Raw genomic sequence first — 20,608 nt, 5'->3', positions numbered from 1 at the left:
CAGGAGGCTGGCAGTGCTTCGAGGGCTTTTTTGAGTGCTTTCTAATAGATCCAGAAGTAATTATGGCAACTTGGCCCAAAAGAAGAATGGTTTAGTTGTTGGGAGCCCTAACTTCCCAAACTTCTCTATTGAGCATTACGATCTCTGCTTAAAGCAAGTGTCTGAAAACAGCTGAGTCAAGGAAGTTTTTGCAGCACAAAGGGATGATCTGCCCTGGACCTGTATCCCAATCTCCACATCCAGCCACACTGAATTCTCTTTTAAGTTGGGGTTTTGTTGTTGTTGTTGTTTGTTTGTTTTTAGGAGGTACTGGCTATTGAACCCAGTACCTAGTGTTGGAAAGCAGGTGCTCAGCACTTGAGCTACATCTGCTCCCCAGTGAGAGTTGGTTTTTTCATTTGTTTTTGTTTTTAGGAGGTACCGGGAATTGAACCCAGGACCTTGTACGTGGGAAGCTGGTACTCAACCGCTTGAGCTACATCTGCTCCCTGCTGTAAGTTTTGAGTTGATGACTTTTGCCATTGAAAGATCTCCTTTTGCTCTTGTACAATTGGCTTGTCCAGGAATCACAAACTTTCCCCAGTTCAGTGGTTCCTGTGACACGGTTTTAAAAGTTGGCTCTTGGAAAAAGAAAAAAGAAGAAGTGGCTCTTGAGCTTTCTGGGAGGCAAGGCCAGAAATGAAGCATCATGGTTTCCATGCACCACGTTGCATAAAAGGATGTGAGGCAAAGTTCCTCAATGGAACTAAAGCGTATCCTGGTGTATTAGTCAGCCAAAGGGGTGCTGATGCAAAATCCCAGAAACTGGTTGGTTTTTATAAAGGGTATTTATTTGGGGTAGGAGCTTACAGACACCAGGCCATAAAGCATAACTTACTTCCCTCACCAAAGTCTATTTTCACGTGTTGGAGCAAGATGGCTGCCGACATCTGTGAGGGTTCAGGCTTCCTGGGTTCCTCTGGGCTCAGATCCTCTGATTTCTACACAAGGTCAGCTGTAGATTATGAGGCTCTCTAGGCTTTGCCTCTCTCCACAGGGTCAGCTGTTGATTATCAGGTGAACAGCTCTGTCTCTTTCCCTGGGGCTCCAGCTTAAGACTTCAGCGTCAAATTCCAACATCAAAACTCCAACATTAAGAACCCTCAACTCTGTCCTTTGCCATGCCTTTTATCTGTGAGTCCCCACCCACCAAGGGGTGGAGACTCAATGCCTTAACGACGTGGCCCAATTAAAGCCCCAGTCATAACTCAATCATGCCCAGATATAGTCCAGTTTACAAACATAATCCAATATCTATTTTTGGAATTCATAACCATATCAAACTACTATACCTAGCATTTAGATTTAAATGAAATGTCTTGTTTGCGTCTTCATTTAAAGGTCACTGAGAGATGTGCTAGTGTCTCTACATATATTGTAAATGCAGTGTTCTTGAGGGAGGAGTTGAGACTTGGAGATTAGCTGACCCTCTATTCTATACCCCTCATCTCTTGACTTGGATAAGATATGCCATTTTATTATGTGTGGCTGGATTTTATTACTTTCTCCATATTCTGAGCTTAAGCTTTTATCTGGAAAATATAAGGCCAAACCGTTAAGGTGATTTTTTTGGTCAAAATAGATCTGCATTTGGGAAAACACCATTTCAATTCAAGTAAAGTAGCCTGTCACCATTTTATCCACTGGGAAAGATGCATGTCTATTATATCTAATTTCTATTAAATTGGATCAATTAGTCTTTCCCATAGTATTTGGATTGGGTAATGAAAAAATTTTATAAAAATGATGGCAGGTATACGTAAGAATGGTTAGGCTATCTATAACCATTTTCAGGCAGCAGACTTGGCCCAGCGGTTAGGGCGTCCGTCTACCACATGGGAGGTCCGCGGTTCAAACCCCGGGCCTCCTTGACCCGTGTGGAGCTGGGCCATGTGCAGTGCTGATGCGCACAAGGAGTGCCCTGCCACACAGGGGTGTCCCCTGCATAGGGGAGCCCCATGAACAAGGAGTGCGCCCCATAAGGAGAGCCGCCAAGCACCAAAGAAAGTGCAGCCTGCCCAGGAATGGCGCTGCACACACGGAGAGCTGACACAGCAAGATGACGCAAGAAAAAGAAACACAGATTCCCAGTGCTGCTGACAACAACAGAAGCAGACAAAAAAAGAAGAACATGCAGCAAATGGACACAGAGAACAGACAACCCGGGTGGGGGGGAAGGAGAGAGAAATAAATAAATAAATAAAATCTTTAAAAATATATATATATATATAACCATTTCCACTTACCTCCAGCTAGAAGGAATCTATGACAATTCCTAAAGTGAAAAAAATATATAGTTATTAAAAGAATTATCATTGATGATCCTTCTCTGAGAAAGAGAACTTTTACCATTCTGTGTTCTGCTGCAGAACTATCGAATATTGTGCTGTTATGACCAAATATGGTGAAGGGAACAGAGGTGGTTTAAGCAGTTGAGTGCCTGCCTCCCACATGGGAGGTCCCGGGTTCAATCCCTGGTCCTGGTACCTCAACATAAAACAAAACAAAAAATTATATATGGTGAAGGACCAGTCTGTTACAGTTCATGAAAAGCTAATTATTTTGTAAAAAGACTTTGCGCTTGAATTTCAGACAATTTTATTTATTTACTTATTTTTTAGAGCAGTTATAGGTTTACAAAAAAGTTGCATAAGAAGTACATAACTTCTTCATCCCCCAGCCACAGCTTTCCCTATTAATAACATTTTACGTTAGTGCAGCACCTTTGTTATACTTGATGAAACAATTTGATTATAATTATATTATTAATGAAAGTCCATCTGTTTCTTTTTTTTTTTTTTTTTTTGGTGACAAGGTTTTTTATTAACTGAATTAATAAAGACATAGATAAATGTGATTTTCAACTTTGGTGTATTTGTGCAAATTAAACAACTTCCTAATTCATTATTTGATTATATAAATGTGTAGGCAATACAGCAACATAGTTCATTACTTTACTTAGATCAAATGTTTTTTTTTTTAAACAAATCAATTTTATTGCTACATATTATTAAAGCATACAATTCATCCAAAGCGTACAACCAATGGTATTTGCTATAATCACATAGTTGTATGTTCATCACTTCAATCATTATTAGAGCATTTCCATTATTTCAAAAGCAATAATAAGAAACAAAAAGAAAACTCCTTCCCTCTCAATGTCTCTGTGCTTCCCTACTGTGCACAGCTGCTGTTTCTGACTATTTTATCCAAAGTGTATGATCACTGGCTTTTAATATAATCACAATGTTTCACATTCATCAAAAATTTTAGGACAGTTTCTTTACACCAAAAAGAAAGACTCCATACCTCTTAGCATTTTTTCCTCAGACCTACGTAACAACTAATCTCATTTCATCTTTATAAATTGATTTACATTTACATTTCATGTAATGGAATTATACAATATATAGTACTCTGTGTTTGGTCCTCTTCACTTAGTATAATTTTTTTGCTCAACTTCAAAGAAAAATGGTCTTATGTATGCAATTCTACCCATATTCATATTTCACACAATATATTTATATTTCACATAATATATTTAGTTTATAATAGGACAATCATACAATATTTGTCCTTTTGTTTCTGGCTTGCTTCAGTCAATATAATGTCCTCCAGTTTCATCTATGCTGTCATATGCTTCACGACTTCTTTTTTTTTAAAAATATTTATTTATTTATTTTAATTTATTTCTCTCCCCTTCCTGTTCCCCCCGCTTCCCCCCCCCCCAGTTGTCTGGTCTCTGTCCATTCACTGCGTGTTCTTCTGTGTCTGCTTGTATTCTTGTCAGTGGCACCCACAATCTGTGTCTCTTTTTGTTGCATCATCTTGCTGCATCAGCTCTCTGTGAGTGCGGCGCCACTCCTGGGCAGGCTGCACTTTCTTTTGTGCTGGGCGGCTCTCCTTACGGGGCGTACTCCTTGCGTGTGGGGCTCCCCTACGCGGGGGACACCCCTGTGTGGCAGGGCACTCCTTGCGCACATCAGCACTGTGCATGGGCCAGCTCCACACGGGTCACGGAGGCCCTGGGTTTGAACCATGGACCTCCCATGTGGTAAGCAGACGCTTTATCCATTGAGCCAAATCTGCTTCCCTTCTTTTCATACTTAAAACTACATAATATTCCATCGTGTGTATACTCTACAATTTGTTTATCCATTCATTGTTCGATGGGCACCTTAGTTGTTTCCATTTTTTGGTAATTGTGAATAATGCTGCTATGAACAGCTGCTATGAACTGTCTCTGCTCACAGTTCTTCTGGGTACTCACCTAGTAATGGTGTTGCCCGGTCACATGGAAAGTCTACATTCACCTTCCTTAGGAACTGCCTAAGAGCCCTCCACAGTGGCCACATTCCCACCAACAGTGAATAAGTGCTCCTTTCTCTCCACAGCCTCCCCCAACACTTGTCGTTTTCTTTTTATTTATTTATTTATTTATTTATTTTTTTTTTTAGATTTATTTTTTAATTTATTTCTCTCCCCTTCACCCCGCCCCAGTTGTCTGTTCTCTGTGTCCATTTTGCTGCACGTTCTTCTTTTTGTCCATTTCTGCTGTTGTCAGCAGCACGGGAATCTGTGTCTCTTTTTGTTGCATCATCTTGCTGTTCCCCCCGCCCCCCCCCCCAGTTGTCTGGTCTCTGTCCATTCACTGCATGTTCTTCTGTGTCTGCTTGTATTCTTGTCAGTGGCACCCACAATCTGTGTCTCTTTTTGTTGCATCATCTTGCTGCATCAGCTCTCCGTGTGTGCGGCGCCACTCCTGGGCACGCTGAACTTTCTTTCGCTCTGGGCAGCTCTTCTTATGGGGCGCACTCCTTGCGCGTGGGGCTCCCCTACATGGGGGACACCCCTGCGTGGCAGGGCACTCCTTGCGTGCATCAGCACTGTGCATGGGCCAGCTCCACACAGGTCAAGGAGGCCCGGGGCTTGAACCTGGACCTCCCATATGGTAGACGAATGCCCTAGCCACTGGGCCAAGTCCGCTTCCCTCTGACTTTTTAATAGTGGCCATTCTAATAGGTGTGAAATGATATTTCACTGTAGTTTTTTCTTTTTCTTTTTCTTTCTTTTCTCAGTTTTTTTTATTTTTAATTTTTTAAAAATTTCTTTCTCATTGTAGTTTTGATTTGCATTTCTCTAATTGTTATTGCTGCCGAACATTTTTTTTTCATTTGTTTTTTCACCATTTGCATTACTCCTTTGGACAAATGTTTTTTGCCCCTTTCTTAATTGGGTTGTTGTCTTTTTATTGTTGAGTGTAGTATCTCTTTATGTATCATTGATATTAAACTCTTATCGGATATGTGATTTCCAAATATTTTCTCCCATTGAGTTGGCTGGGCTTTCACCTGTTTGGCAAAGTCCTTTGAGATTCAAAAGTGTTTAATTTTGAGGAGGTCCCATTTACCTATTTTTTATTTTGTTGCTCATGCTTAGGGTATAAGGTTAGGAAACTGCTGCCTACCACAAGATCCGAAAGATGTTTTCCTACGTTTTCTTCTAGGAGTTTTATGGTCGTTGCTTTTATATTTAAGTCCTTAATCCATTTTGAGTTAATTTTTGTATAACATGTGAGATAGGGGTCTTCTAGCACAATATTGAATAACAGTGGTGACAGTGGGCATCCTTGTGATGTTCCTGATCTCAGTGGGAAAGCTTTCATTCTTTCACCATTGAGTACAATGCTTGCTGTAGATTTTTCATATATTCACTTTATGATATTGAGAAAGCTTCCTTCTATTCCTATCTTTTGGAGTTGTTTTTTTTTTTTAATCAAGAAAGGGCGTTGGGCAGCGGACTTGGCCCAGTGGTTAGGGCGTCCGTCTACCACATGGGAGGTCCACGGTTCAAACCCCAGGCCTCCTTGACCTGTGTGCAGCTGGCCCATGCACAGTGCTGATGTGCGCAAGGAGTGCCCTGCCACGCAGGGGTGTCCCTGCGTAGGGGAGCCCCACGTGCAAAGAGTGTGCCTGTAAGGAGAGCCTCCCAGCACCAAAGAAAGTGCAGCCTGCCCAGGAATGGCGCCGCACACACGGAGAGCTGACACAACAAGATGACGCAACAAAAAGAAACACAGATTCCTGTGCCGCTGACAACAACAGAAGCGGACAAAGAAGAAGATGCAGCAAATAGACACAGAGAACAGATGACCGGGGCGGGGGGGTGGGGGGGAGAGAAATAAATAAATAAATAAATAAATAAATAAATAAATAAATAAATCTTTAAAAAAAAGAAAGGGCGTTGTATTTTGTTAGTGTCTTTTCTGCATCGATCAAGAGGATAATGTGACTTTTCTTGTTCAATTTATTGATGTGGTTTATTACACTAATTGATTTTCTTGTGTGGAACCACCCTTGCATACCTGGGATAAAAGCCACTTGGTGTATAATTCTTTTAACATGCTTTTGGATTCAATTTGCAAGTATATTGTTGAGGATTTTTGCATCTATATTCATTAAAGATATTGGTCTGTAATTTTCTTTCTTCCTTTCCTTTTCTGTAGTATCTTTATCTGGTTTTTGGTATTAGGGTGATGTTGGCTTCATAGATTGAGTTTAGTGGTACTCTTTCCTGTTCAGTTTTTTGGAAGAGCTTGAGCAAGGTTGGTATTAGATCATCTTTGAATGATTGGTAGAATTCACCTCTGAATCCATCTGGTCCTGGGCTTTTCATCTTTGGGAGGTTTTTGATGACTATTTCAGTCTCTTTACTTGTGATTGGTTTGCTGAGGTCTTCCATTTCTTTTAAGGACAGGGTAGGTTGTTTGTGTGTTTCTAGGTATTTGCCCATCTCATCTACATTGTCTAGTTTTTTAGCGTATACTTGTTCATAGTATCCTTTTAGGATCTGTCTTATTTCTGTGTGGTTAGTGGTAATGTCCCCCCTTTCATTTCTGCTTTTATTTATTTGCATCTTCTCTCTTTTTTTCTTTGTCAGTCTAGCTACAAAGTCTAAGGTGTGTCAATTTTGTTGACATTCTCAAAGAACCAACTTTTGGTTTTGTTGATTCTCTTTATTGTTTTGTTGTTGTTTCTATTCTTGATTTATTTCTGCTCTGATCTTTACTATTTCCAGGGAGGTGTTTCTTGGAACCTCCACATGCTGGTGTTTCTGTTCTGGCCAGAGCTGAGATTCAGAGTGGGCTCTGCTGGCTGCATGCACTGAAGAGAAACCACTCTCTGCTCTCTGATGCCCCCTCCCTATTCCTTTGTAACAGTTGATCGGGAGGAAGAAGTCTGTTCCCCTCTCAGTCAGCTGCAGTGAGCCAGGGGTTTTATCCAGGCTTAAAGTCTTGAGGGTAGGGGATGGGAGCCCTTCCCGTTGGCCACGGGGGGTTAGTAACTCACATTGGTCCTTCCGGGTTCTTCCTTCCTCTGTCCCTCGCCCTCCTGGGAGTTGAGCAGCACTCTCCTTGTCTGCTGGCCCCCAATGTCAGTCCCTCAGACAGCTTTTGGCCCTTTCTCCATTTTGTGTGTGTGTGTGAGAGTTGAACCCTGTCTGCCTACTCCAATGCCATCATCCTGGAACTTCATTTACTTTTTAGCTCCTGTGGATGGTGCTGTGTCAAACCAAGCTCTATTTGAAACCTTTTGACTCCTTAGTTCTTTTAGGCTGAATATGGTAAAAGATAATTTTCAGAAATAGGTAAAGTCATGACTCATACAGATATCAAAATGAGCATATGTTAGACTTTATTCCACTCATTAATTAATTGAGGAGTTAGACAGATATTGTAACTGGTCCAAAAGAGAATCTGAAAAGTAGAGATCCATAGGTCAGGAATATTGGAACACATGTGCAAATGGAGGCAATTTTTTTTTCCAGAGTGGAGGAGAGGGCACTCAACTGAACCTCTGCTAGACAGGGCAGAATGGGCATGTCTGTAGAAAAGCACGATTTTGCATTCTTATCAGTTACCTACAACTTATAGTCTTATAAAATAGCTCAAAGACAAGAAAGACTAGAACCAGATAGCCAGGGGGGATGTCCTTTAGACAACACATAATTTTCCAATAAGCACAAATTTTCTCCACAGTCACCTTAATTTTTTGTATTACACTGAGTTGTAGATAATCCTTGAATTAGTGTTGATAAACAATTAGATATAAGACAGTAAGAGATATTTTATTCTGATGAGGTACACAGTTTGAAATGAATGCCAGAAACTGAGATTTCAATCTCTTTCACCAAAAGGTATTTAAAATAGTGTGGTTGTTTTTGACAAAGATAAAAAGAAAATCCAATGGGGGAAAATAATCTTCTCAACAAATGGTACTAGGAAAACTGGATATCCATGTGCAAAGAATGAATCTTAGATCCCTACCTTGTACCATGCAAAAATTAACACAAAATGGATCAAATATTTAAATATAAGAGCTAAAACTCTAAAACTTTTAGAAGGAAACATAGAGTAAATTTTTGTGACCATGGGTTAAACAATGATTTCTTAGATATTAATATTGCTTGTGCATAAATTCAAACTTATTCCATATTCAAGTATGCCTAGAAAACCAATTGAGAAGTATAAACTCTGTAGGCTTTGGATATTCAGGGAGAATGCAAACCAAATGTGTTAAGTTTACCCAGAATGTAGGGGATATGTATTAATTCAAGCTTACCTGGAATGTGGGGGATATGTATTAATTCAAGCTTACCTGGAGGAAATAACCTATTATTCAGATAAACCACTTGAAGAAACTAACAAAAAGTCCTTTTGCATATAAGCACTGTTTGACTCCCCACTCATATCCCCTGTATAAAAGGGACCCAAAAACACTATTTGGGGCTCAATTTTTATCAGGACAAGGGACCACGGAGTCCAGCCAGTTCGAAATAAAACTTCCAAAAACTTCCTTCTCAGAATTCTCACGTCCTGGACTTCCATACCCTGTACACCTGACTTCTCTCTGCTACAACAATATAACATTAAAGGCACAAGCAATAAAAGGAAAAAAAGATAAATTGGACTTCATCAGAATTAAAAACTTGCATTTCAAATGACACCATCAAGAAGTGAAGACACTTTCCCGGAGGACAGAGCGAGCGCAGCTGCGGGCAGGGGCAGGGAAGCAGAGGCTGCGGCATCTGGAGCCAGCAACTGCCCCTCTCCCACCCCCCACCCACTTGCTCAAGGCCGGCACCAATGATGTGGGCTATGGGTGGGAGGCTCTTTGTCTCTTCAGAGGTAACCTAAGCTCTCTGACTTGTGGGTGTGAAACGGTAAAAGGCTGCAGTCCTGCCCTTGGTGACCATGGCAACGACTCCAGTCCCAGGAAACAGTTTAACAATGCAAGGTCTATAAACTTTAAGTATTCAGGGGAAATGCAAACAAAATATGCTAAAAGCTTACCTAAGATGTGGAAGATATACATGCTAATTCAAGCCTATTGAGAACTAAAACAAAGGGACCATTTAACCTTTCCTCCCTGTATAAAAGAAACTCGAAAGTCTTGTTTGGGGCTTGAGATTGAAACAGAAAGCTCCAGAGTCCGGCCAGCCGTCAATAAACAATTTTTCCTTCTCAAAATCATTCCTGAGTCCTGGCCTCTCTATAGGCAAATAATTAAAGCTCTCTCAAATTCTAGAACACCAAAGGCCATGCGAGCCCCGAGCAGCCCCCTGGACTTGGCGGCACAGCCTGCAGCTCCACGCCGCAGCCACCAGTGTCACCTGGTGGCCTTGCCGGGCCACAGCTCCTGCACCCACCGGGACAGCCACAGCGGTGGAGGACGCAGCCGAGTGGAGGAGAGCGCAGAGGGCCCCGGGACCTACTTGCCTTGCCTGCTCTTTTCTTTCTAAGAGTTTACAACTTTTCTAAGAGCGTTTGTATACAAAGGAAGTGTTTTTAAAAAGCCATCTCAAATTCATTTAATCCAAAGAAGACAGCCTCTTGGGCAATTGGCACTTCTGGTTTTGGCTTCATTTTGAAGTTTTGGGGTTTTTTCCCCCCACTTCTTTGACTTTGGGGTTCAGGCACCCCCGCTGCCTCGAGCTCCCGCGGACCTTCGGGGCCCCTTAGTGAATGAGGCAGGTGCCTGGCGAGTCCTCCTCCAGGTTCGGTGCCGGCCCCCCCAATAGCTCGCTCGCCAGGAAGGGACTCCCCGCGGAGCATCCCGTCTCCCCTACACCCTGGTGGCGGCGACGGTGGCCTCAGACTTGGAAAGCGGCCGAACCGCACGGCTGGCAGCAGCAAAGCAGCACCCCGGCGCCCCAGGCCCGGAACGAGACGGGGAGGGGGGGGTGGTGGTTCAGCCATCTCCTGGACCTGGACTTTATCCTCTCCACCTCGCTGTCTCCCCGCAGCAGGTGGTGGGCCACCGCGCCCTCTGCCTGCGGCCTCAGCGACCCGCCGCGGCCCGGGGCGATCCGGAGGGCTCGGGTGACAGCCTGCGGCGGGACCCCCGCCCCGGGCGTCCTTGAGTCTGGCGGACAGCACCGACGCGAGCCGCTTGGGCGGCTTCTGCGGCCCCAACCGCACCCAGGCGGACCGCCTGCCAGGCGGGTTCGCGTTGACCGCGTCGTTGAGCGCCCCCGGCAGAGGGTGCGGCAGCCCCTGGGCCCGCAGTGTCGGCAAGCGCAGCCCCGACGGCAGCCGCCAGGGCAGGTGGCGCCCTCCTGGGGCACTGGGCCCCCGCTCGGACTCCCCCAGGGGCGGGAGCTCCCCAGCAGGACCACCGAGAAACGGCTGGGGAGCAGGCCCTGCCGCTGCCCCCGGGCTTCCCTCCTCATCCCCGCCCGGCTACCACCCTTCCCGCACCCGCAGGGACCGCCGCTCCATTTCCAAGGCCAGCCCCTGGGCGCCCGGCTGGGGCGCCCTGGGCGCGCCTGCCCGTGGGGGGCGCTCGGGGTGATGCTGCCCCCACCCTCTTCACCCCTAGAGCTCGTGTCACCCGGTTGCTATATGCCGAGGCGCCCGAGCCAAGCAGGGGGAGAAGGTCGTGGCCGCGGACAAGGACGACCACCGAGGCTTGTGATTGCGCGGGCTGCCGCCAAACCTGCTCAGAGAGTCCCCACCTCACGGCGCACCTGCGACCCACACGGTGGGAAGCCCTACCGCTGTGACCCGGGCGGCTCTGGAAATTTGTCGGATGAACTGACAAGACGCTATGGGAAACGCACAGGACACCGCCCCTTCCAGGGCCAGAAGCGACACAGGGCGTTCTCCAGGTCGGGCCACCTCGCCTTACGCGTGAAGAAGCGCCTTTAAGTCCCAGGCCGTGGAGGTGACCGGGGAGAGCGGCGGCCACGCTGTCCTCCGGGCGAGGAGGGGAACCCAGCCGGGAAGCACCGAGCCCCCAGCGAGCCCACGTGGGGATGGATAATGAGGAGAATCGAGGAACCCGAAGGACAGAAATCAAGGAACAGATGGGGTCTGTGGCTCCATCTTCTGTTTATTCCAACTCTAAATCCAACTCGAATATTCCTGGACTTAGGAAACGCCAGGGAAGTTGTGCGTATCCGGGTCTATGCAGTAGAGCTGTGCGTTGGGGGAGGGGAGGCCACATTCCCTTGAATTGTTTCCATGCAATAGAATCGTAAAGATCACCTTGTGCTCTCCTTGCCTTAGAAAAGCCATTATTATTGCATTAGAAGAAGAGGAAGAAATTCAGGTAGAGAAAGTGCGTTTTAATGAGCCTAAATAATGGTGCTTAGTGAATCTTGGTTCAAAAGGTACCAACCAACGATGCTCTCAGACCGCTGGGTACTTGGATAAGGAAAATCTATTTTTGTCTTCCGATCTACATTTATGACCTAGGTCAGGTCATAAACACCTAGTTTATTTTAACATTTGTTTTGCAGTCTGTTTAAGCACTCGTTTCAGATGTGCCATAATTTTTACAATGGTTTATTCCCAAGTATGCCTTAAGCAGAACAATTTTTTTCTACATAGTTCCTTGCCTTAATAAATGTGTATTATGAATATAAGTATACATGTATTTTATATATTTGTAAACCAGAAAGTGAAAAATGAAAAGAACATTTTATGGAGTTTGGATTTTGCATATTTAAGTTGAGAATTAAGTTTTAAATAAACCTGTAATATTTTTAAAAAAGTGAAGAAAAGGCACAGACTGGGAGAAAATACTTGTGAAACATATACCATATATATTGTACCCAGAATATAAAGAACTCTTATAACTCAATGATAAAAAGACAACCCACTCACAAAATGGGCAAAGGATCTGAATAGATATTTCTCCCAAGAAGATGGAAGAATGGCCGGTAAGTGCATGAATACTCAACACCATTAATCACTGGGGAAAGGCAAACCAGAACCACAGTGAGGTCTCACTTCCTGCCCAGTAGGACCGTTGTATTCCAAAAGATAGCCAATAACAAGTGTGGGCAAATAAGTAGAGAAACTGGAACCCTCTTATGCTTCTGGTGAAATAGAAAATGTTGCAGCTGCTTGGACACCAGCGTGGCATTCTTTGAAGTGTTAAACGTAAGGGGTACCATGAGCTGCACACACAAAAGCCTGTGCATGAATGCTCCTTCAGCATTGTTCATGAAATAGTTCCATTAACCAGGACATCTAGGAAAAGCAAATTAAGACCAAACTAGTAGAGGATAAAGGACGTCTTCTGCAGCTGTATTTTTGAGTGGACACATCTGGGCAGATGTCACCTAAAACAAATTGTTTTGGGGAGCTGATGTAGCTCAGTGGTTGAGTGCCTGCTTCCTTTGTACGAGGTCCTGGGTTCACTCCCCAGTACCCCCTAAAACAAACAAACAAAAACCCAAATTGTTTCAAAATAAACAAGAATAGAGAAAATAGAAACAAAAGCCCCTTGAGACTTTTGTGAGCAGGCCAGCTTTTAAATGGAAGGGCGAAATGGTGGGGGGGAGGGGTGCTGGTGCTCAGTTCCTTCTATTTTCTTTGCGGGGGTTACTAAAGATATCTTATGTCCTGATAACTTAACATCAAGGAATTATGGTGGAAGTTTGTGGATAGATTACTAAATGGTGATTTGACATGTGATTGCATCCTAGAGAGGTGGGATGGGTGGGAAAGCAAATGTATTAGAGAGGAGGCAGAGGTTGGGTTTTTATCTCCCTTGGACATTTCCTGGTGGCTTTGAGGTGTTGGTCAGAGGTGCTTTAATTTCTCTGACCACTGTCTACCTTCATTCTTTATGTCAACTTGGCCATAACTTTACAAGACCCCATAAAAAAAGTCCCATTCATCCTCAAATATTTGCAGGATCCACTATAACTTGCTATGCACACCCATTTGTAGCCCCCATTTTGCAGATTCTGAATTTCATCTTATTCTAAGCACAGGGGCAGTGAACAGCCTCATACATCACTCATTTCACAAACCCAGATGCCTGAAACATGAGTGAAATCGAGCATCTTAAGATCCTAGTGGATCTACACCTGAGTTTTGAAATGTTGGTCAATTGATTTTTCTTAATCAGTTCAATACATTGTAAGGATTCATCTTCCTTTTGCCACTATTCCTGAAATTTGGTTGCAGAGTGTTTTACCAGTTGCCTGGTAAACATCTTGAGCCCAGTGGGTGTTCAGTTAACACTAGTAAACAATGGCAATCATTAAGTCCCAAGACGTAAAATGCCTGGCATTTCCTTGCTCACTTTCTCAACTGCGGGAGAGTAGCTGTGTTTTCAATAATTCCCATGGTTCTCTCTCCGGTTTGCATTTGAATTACAGCTTTTCTTTCCCTGGGTCTCTCACTGTACACCTTTCCGTTGGTCTCCTATTTTCTTAGTCTAAGAGTTTTACTTACCTGGCCCCAGTCACTGACCAGTGAGGCTCAGAAAAGCATTCTACTTGTCAGTTCCTACAAGGCTTTCCCCTCTGGCACATAATACTTAATTAGAACTTGAACTTGGTTACCTCTGTGAAAGTATTTCAAGTTGTAGTTCACACACAATGAATGATAGAGACCATTTCCTCTAGAAGCCTGTTTACTGTTATCTGATTATCTTCAACTGTTGCCTTAACCGATTAGTTCAGGGACTATGATACTTATTTTCTCTTTTTATCTTGATTTTCCCCCATTTGCCTATATTAATTGTGCAACCCACAGTAGCCATTTTATTTTAGGAGGTATTGGGAATTGATCCCAGGACCTCCTATATGCAAAGAAGGTCCTCAGCCACTGAGCTCCACCCTCTCCACTCCTTACATTTTTAATAGATCACAGAGAGAATATTTGAAGGAGATGGTGTAGAATTGCAGAGTTTTGAGAAATTAGACATCGTATTACCAACTTTTTTTCCCTACCAACTTCTCCTTGCAGTTGGTCTCATGGTTTCTAATGCCTTCCCGACATCCTCCTCCAGGCAGCTTGGAGTCGAGCCACAGCCACCGTGGAGAAAAGCCCAGTTCTCACTGCCACCCTGCCGAGGAGAGCTCACGGCAACCCAGCACTTCCACTAGCATTGTCCCCTGTCAGGCTACCCCATCTGAGCCACCAGATCTCCCACCACTGCCCCCAGGACAGGTAACTTGAAAAATACAGTTGGAGGAAATGTAGACATGCTGTAGAATACAGGAGAGACAATTTTTACTTTACTCATTGTAGCAGTTTGATATGGTTATGAATTCCAAAAATAGATACTGGATTATGTTTGTAATCTGGTCTGTACCTGGCATGACTAAGGCTTTGACTGGGCCATGTCATTAAGGCATTGTGTCCTCACCCCTTGGTGGGTGGGGACTCAACCAATAAAAGACATGAAGAAGGACAGAGTTAGGGGTTCTTAATGTTGGAGTTTTGATGTTGGAGTTTGATGCCTGAAGCCTTAAGCTGAAGCCCTGGGAAGTCAGCTCACAGAGGAAAGAGAAGCCAGCCGCAGGAAGAGAGGAACCCTGAACCCAGAGAGAAGCAAGACCCTAGAAGGGAGGAACCCAGGAAGCCTGAACCCTCACAGCTGTCGGCAGCCACCTTGCTCCAACACGTGGAAATAGACTTTGGTGAGGGAAGTAACTTATGCTTTATGACTTGGTATCTGTAAGTGACTACCCCAAATAAATACCCTTCATAAAAACCAACCAATTTCTGGTATTTTGCATCAGCACCCCTTGGGCTAATACCTTCATTCCTTCCAGGCACATTGGTTGAGCCTCTGCCATGGTAGGGCCTGCGCTATGTAATGGAAATAAAAGATGAATAAGCATCGTCTCTTCCCTCAGTGACTCCATAGTCCAGAGAAGAGACTGACAGGTAAACAGGTTTGGAAACAATGTGATGAGTGCTGGGAGAGGCTGCCCTGGGAACAGAAGAGGGGCATTTCAGCCCACCGGCGGGGGCCAGGGGAGCTTTTCCAGAAGAGATAATGTTAGGATAAGTGGCTGTTACGTGGGGTTGGCATGGTGTTCAGGTCGAAGGAGCAGCGTGTGTTGTATTTATTGAGCACTGCCCGAATGTCAGGCACCATGATCGGTGCTTCCTGTCCATCACCTCCTTCGTTGCCTGTGCAAGAAAACAGAAGGACAAGAGCTCAGGAGACATGAGGCGTTTGGGGAGAACTTTAAGGAGTTCGGTGTGGCTGGAGGTGATCATGTGAGTGGGTAGAGAAGGGCAAGATCTGAGTCGGGAGTGGTAAGCGGGACACAGTTTTGAAGGATCCTGTATTCAGTGCTTTATTGCAACGGCCATGGAGAATCCCTGAATGAATTTAAACGAGAATGATCAGATTTGTATTAAGAAAATAGTGTGCAGTTGATTGGAGGCTGGGGTGAGTGGTTGCTGGGAACCAGATTCAAGAGATATTAACGGGGCCGAATCATCAGGTGTTGATGATTGCTGGGATAGTGGGGTGAGGGTTGATGATTGCTGGGATAGTAGGAGGCTGTAGGATGTGCGGAATTGAAGATTGGTGAGCAATTGGGCTGAAGATAGAGGATTGGGGGTCATCGGTCTAGAGGCAAGAGACAGTTGGGATCCTCCAGAGAAGGTGGTGGGAAGCTGAGGCCTGGCCTGAGGGGACATCATTGTAGAAGGAACTGGAAGGACAGAAGGAGCCTACAAGGCTGACTGAGTGGTAAGGCCAGAGTGCTAGGCAACAAGCAGAAAGCATGGACTGAGGGAAGAGGGAGGAGAGAGTTCCCAGAAGGAAGATGTGAGCCAAGGGCTGGCTGCAGCTTTCAGGGCAAGGACCGAAAAACTCCCATTAGACAATGGACAAGTGGACTTCGTTCTCTGCTGACCAAGATGTCATTAGAGACGTTTCTACGATGTGACGGTCGTGTTCCTTGTGCCTTTCTGGGGGTAATGTACAGTGCTTTGGGGACTACTCTCTTTACCGTGTTCATTTTCTTTGATCTTGAGCTCCAACTAGAGAGAAGGGTAATAGTGGAAGAGAAGCTACATCTGCTTCCCTTAGGTAAATGGTTTTATTTTACCTTATTTTTAAAATATTTTATTTTTTAAAAATTTATCCCCTCCCATCCTTGTTCCTTGCACTTGCTGTCTGCTCTTCTTTTTGTTTTTGTTTTTTTAGAAGGCTCCAGAAACCGAACCTGGGACTACCCTTGTAGGAGGGAGGTACGTAATTGCTTGAGCCACATCCACACCCTGCTTGTTGTATCTCTTGTGTTTTCTTATTGTGTCTTCTTGTTGCATCAACTTGGCGTGCCAGCCCGCGAACTGAAGCTGGGACCTCCCATGTGGTACATGGGGGCCCAGTTGCTTGAGCCACATCCGCTTTCCAGGTAGATGGTTTTAAATTTACCAAGTGTATTTTGCAGCACAATATGGGACACAGTTCAGTTACTAGCCTGAGGCGGGGCCGGGGGGTGTCTCAGATAAAATCAGAGGACCATCAGTTAAAAAATATGTTATTTTATGTTATGAATACTAAAAACTAATCTTAATTGTAGGGCAGTAATATAACACCACTGTATCAAATAATGGAATGTACTCTTTCTAATAAACCTTTAGTGAAAGAACTTGGGGTATCTGCTGGAGATAACGTAATAACTTTCCTGAAAAATGAAGTTGGCTTCTGTTCTGCCAGCGCCACCTACAGGTGAGAGTTTGATTTTCTTTGACTCCTGAGGGTCAGTGTGGCCTGAGTGTTTTTGGAAGTCTGTCTTTACAAGTTATTTGCAACACTAATTATTTTCACATTTTGTGATATCACAAAAGAAGATTCTAGGGTAGAAGACAAGGATTTGATCATAAACATCACAATTTACTGAAATAGTTTAAAAAGGAGTCATGGAAATTAAATCCAGTGTATATCCTTCAATTGGTCTTGATGGAAAGCCATGTATTTCTGATGACACAAAGCAGGGCAGGTTTCCACATCCCAGATTTTGACCTGTGATAACCATGGAGCCTGGCAAGATTCCACTCTGAGGGGTGAAGGTGGATGTGCCCAAAGATTGGCTTGCAGATACTGCAGTGTGTATAACATGGCTCTGGGCGTATCTAAATACCTCACGCTGGCTGTTCAAAAAATGCTTTTCAAAATGCTCTTTGTACAACTGTCTATTGTTTTACTCCTCAACACACATTTGACCTATTTCTGCAACCTGTCAAATGTGTTCTTTCTAAGGCTATAGTCACTCTTAAGTGTTGGAAACTGAAGCACAGTGATCTTACCAGGAGAGATGTGCTGTTTCCATAGCTATGTTTGCACCGTAAGGAATGCGGTAATTAAGAGTTCCTGGCAAACAGGATGAAGCTGTTAAAGGCTGAAAGAAAAGATGAGTACATGCCTTTTGTAGTAAATAGAACACTTAGACTTTGTACCTTGAGATAAGATTTTTTTGAGTTCCTTAGAGTTCCTTAGTAATGCTAATAGTTAACTGCCTGTTGCTGCTTGTTGTCACATAGGCTGCATGTTGCTGCTTGTCACGTAGACTGTGGTATATAGAGAGCCCCTTGTAAACAATAAAGTTGTCTGATGAGTCTCTACTCACAGACCCCCTGATCCCAGCTCTCTCATTCTTTCTTTCTTTTTCTTTCTCTCTTTCACTCTCCTTTTTCTCTTTCTTTCATTCCCGATACCCTTCAGGTCCAAATCTCCAACACTTAAGGTGTTCGAATATCTTTTTTGGGTGTTCATTCATTCATTTACTTCTTCCCTGTCGCATATGGGTCAAAATTTTTATACAGAGATGATGATTTTGAGTTGAAGTTTATGGTTTCTTTTATTACTAGTCTCTCAGGATGCGAGCCAGCCTTATCTTATTATAGCGATATTTAAACAGTTTTTGCACCCTTCAATAAACCCCTACACCAGATCAAATAAATTGCAATCTCCTTTCCTTTTATTAAAAGGAGAAAAATAATAGCAGGTTATACTATGTTAAGACATATATACGAAGTGGATTTGGCTCAACTGATAGAGCATCTGTCTACCACATGGGAGGTCCAGGGTTCAAACCCAGGACCTCCTGACCTGTGTGGTCAGCTGGTCCATGCGCAGTGCTGATGTGCACAAGGAGTGCCGTGCCACGCATGGGTGTCCCCCGTGTAGGGAAGCCCCATGCGCAAGGAGTGCATTCTGCAAAAAGAGCCATCCCATGTGAAAAAAGCGCAGCCTGCCCAGGAATGGCACTACACACACAGGGAGCTGATGCAGCAAAATGATGCAACAAAAAGAGACACAGATTCCTGGTGCTGCTGACAAGAATGCAAGTGGACACAGAAGAACACACAGCAAATGGACACAGAGAGCAGACAATGGGGCGGGGGGTGAGGCAGGAAGGGGAGAGAAAGAAATAAAAAATAAACCTTAAAAAAAAAGACATATGTAGATTCAGATATGCCATAATCTGAAGGAAAGTTATCAAATGCTACCAGTGAGATTAAGGATGATTTTAATTTTAAAATTTTTCATGTTTTCTAAATTTTATGTGAGTTGTATATGTTTAGAGCAAAAAAGAAATTGCACATAAAATGCAGAAGGCTTTGTTATTTTGCAGTTGGATGGAAATTGAGATCTGGGGTCGTCTATTCTAGTGGGGCTGACCTCTCAGATTTGATAACTGCTCACGTTTCCGTTTTGCCCCTTGAAACAACCGAGAACTCTGAGTGGAGTTGAATAAGCCACTCTGCTACCACCAAGGTGAAATGGAACAAAATCACCTGCAAACTCTTAACCTCTCCCAAGTAAGTACCCTGGACACTGGATGCATTTGACAGCTAATGGTCAAATCCAGTTAACATCCTCTGAAGCTGAGGAGCCCAGAAATCTCTCTTTGAACTATGATAGAGACGAAAAGGAAGAGCTAAATGAACAAACTTACAACCATGTAAGTAGGGAGAAGGGCAAATGATTAAATAAAGGGATTTGGGGGTAGCGTCTCTTTATTGAGTGAGTTAGAAGAGCAGCTCTAGGAATAGAGGCTGGTTGCCCAGCAGTCGCTGTGGGGAGGTGAAAAGTCCTGTCTTCTAGCTTGTTCTCTTTGCCATGTTAGAGCCATTCTACTCATCTCTGATTCTCAACCAGGCACATTTCTAGAATCATCAAGAACTCCATTGCAGCTCATGAATCATTTGGACTCCCAGATATTGCTCCCTGCTGTCGTAAGCACCTCCCAAGAAGAAACTGGCCCCTGACGATAGAAGCTGACTTAGCTGTGGAGGTTCTGGGCTTCCTACCGGTCAGGTACGTTTGTCTTCGTCTTCTGACAGAGTGCAGCTGAATGTGCAGCCCCAGCTCGCGGCGGCCCCTTGCCACTGAGCTCTGCTTCTCAGCCTGCTGCTGGGACCACCTGCAGCCCACGTGCCCCAGCTCTTTCTGCAGCGTGCGGATCCTGGGCTCCACCTCAGACCTGCTGGGTTACTCTTGGGCTCTGCGTTTTAACGCCCTCCCCCAGTGGTTCCCATACAGTCAAGCTGGAGAACTGCCGCTGCCTCTGTGTGCCCGTTGGCCTCTGCAACCAAGGTAAAGGCTCGTCTAGGTGCACCCCGGGGTTCCAGAGCGCAGGTTTCACACGCGTGGCTGTCTCGGGACAAATTGAAAGGAGTCCTTCTGCCCTCTTCATCTCACTTGCGGAGCAGGGCTTCTGGGATGTTTTAAACTTCCTTAGGCAATGGGGGTCTTTCGCATGTTTGCTTCTGTAACTTTCATTTCCGTTGCACCTGTCAGCAGGACTGTGTGCCTTCAAAGTAGCTGTTTCTAGTGGAAATGCGTTGGGGAAAGGATTTGCGAATGTCGCTGTTAAGCCAGGTAAACGTGAAAGGCCTATGTTTTTTATACGGAAAGTAGAGAAAAAATACAATCCTTTCATATTTTCTCTATAATACAGAGAAGCCTTTTTTAAAAATAAAAAATATATATATTACCCTGTTAGTCAGGCAACAAAACATGAGATGAACCTGTGCAACAGAAGGCCATTCTCTTTCACAGGTGGAATTTGTTGCCATAAAGTCGTTCACAGTATTTTCATATTATCCCTTTTTTTTTTTTTAAGGCGGTATCAGAGATTGAACCCAGGACCTTGTACATGGGAAGGAGGTGCTATATTGTCTCCCCTCATATTATCCTTTTTAAAACATTTTAATTTTTTAAATTAAATTTTTATTTTTAAATCTTTAGATTACATAAACATTACATACAAAATATAGGGGGGGAGTGGA

At 44.1% G+C, this 20,608-nt stretch overlaps 1 protein-coding gene across 1 annotated transcript; it reads left to right on the top strand.

Annotated features, from left to right (window-relative positions):
• The first annotated feature begins 10,063 nt into the window (after positions 1–10,063).
• LOC101439576 (Krueppel-like factor 4) lies at positions 10,064–11,248 on the top strand. The gene has a single exon (XM_004462070.1). The coding sequence runs from the start codon at positions 10,064–10,066 to the stop codon at positions 11,246–11,248; it is 1,185 nt and encodes a 394-aa protein (XP_004462127.1).
• The last annotated feature ends 9,360 nt before the right edge of the window (positions 11,249–20,608 follow it).

Source organism: Dasypus novemcinctus, chromosome 22 (genome assembly GCF_030445035.2).
Source record: "Dasypus novemcinctus isolate mDasNov1 chromosome 22, mDasNov1.1.hap2, whole genome shotgun sequence".
Taxonomy (NCBI): Eukaryota; Metazoa; Chordata; class Mammalia; order Cingulata; family Dasypodidae; genus Dasypus; species Dasypus novemcinctus.
This window is presented reverse-complemented; position numbering and strand designations above follow the sequence as displayed.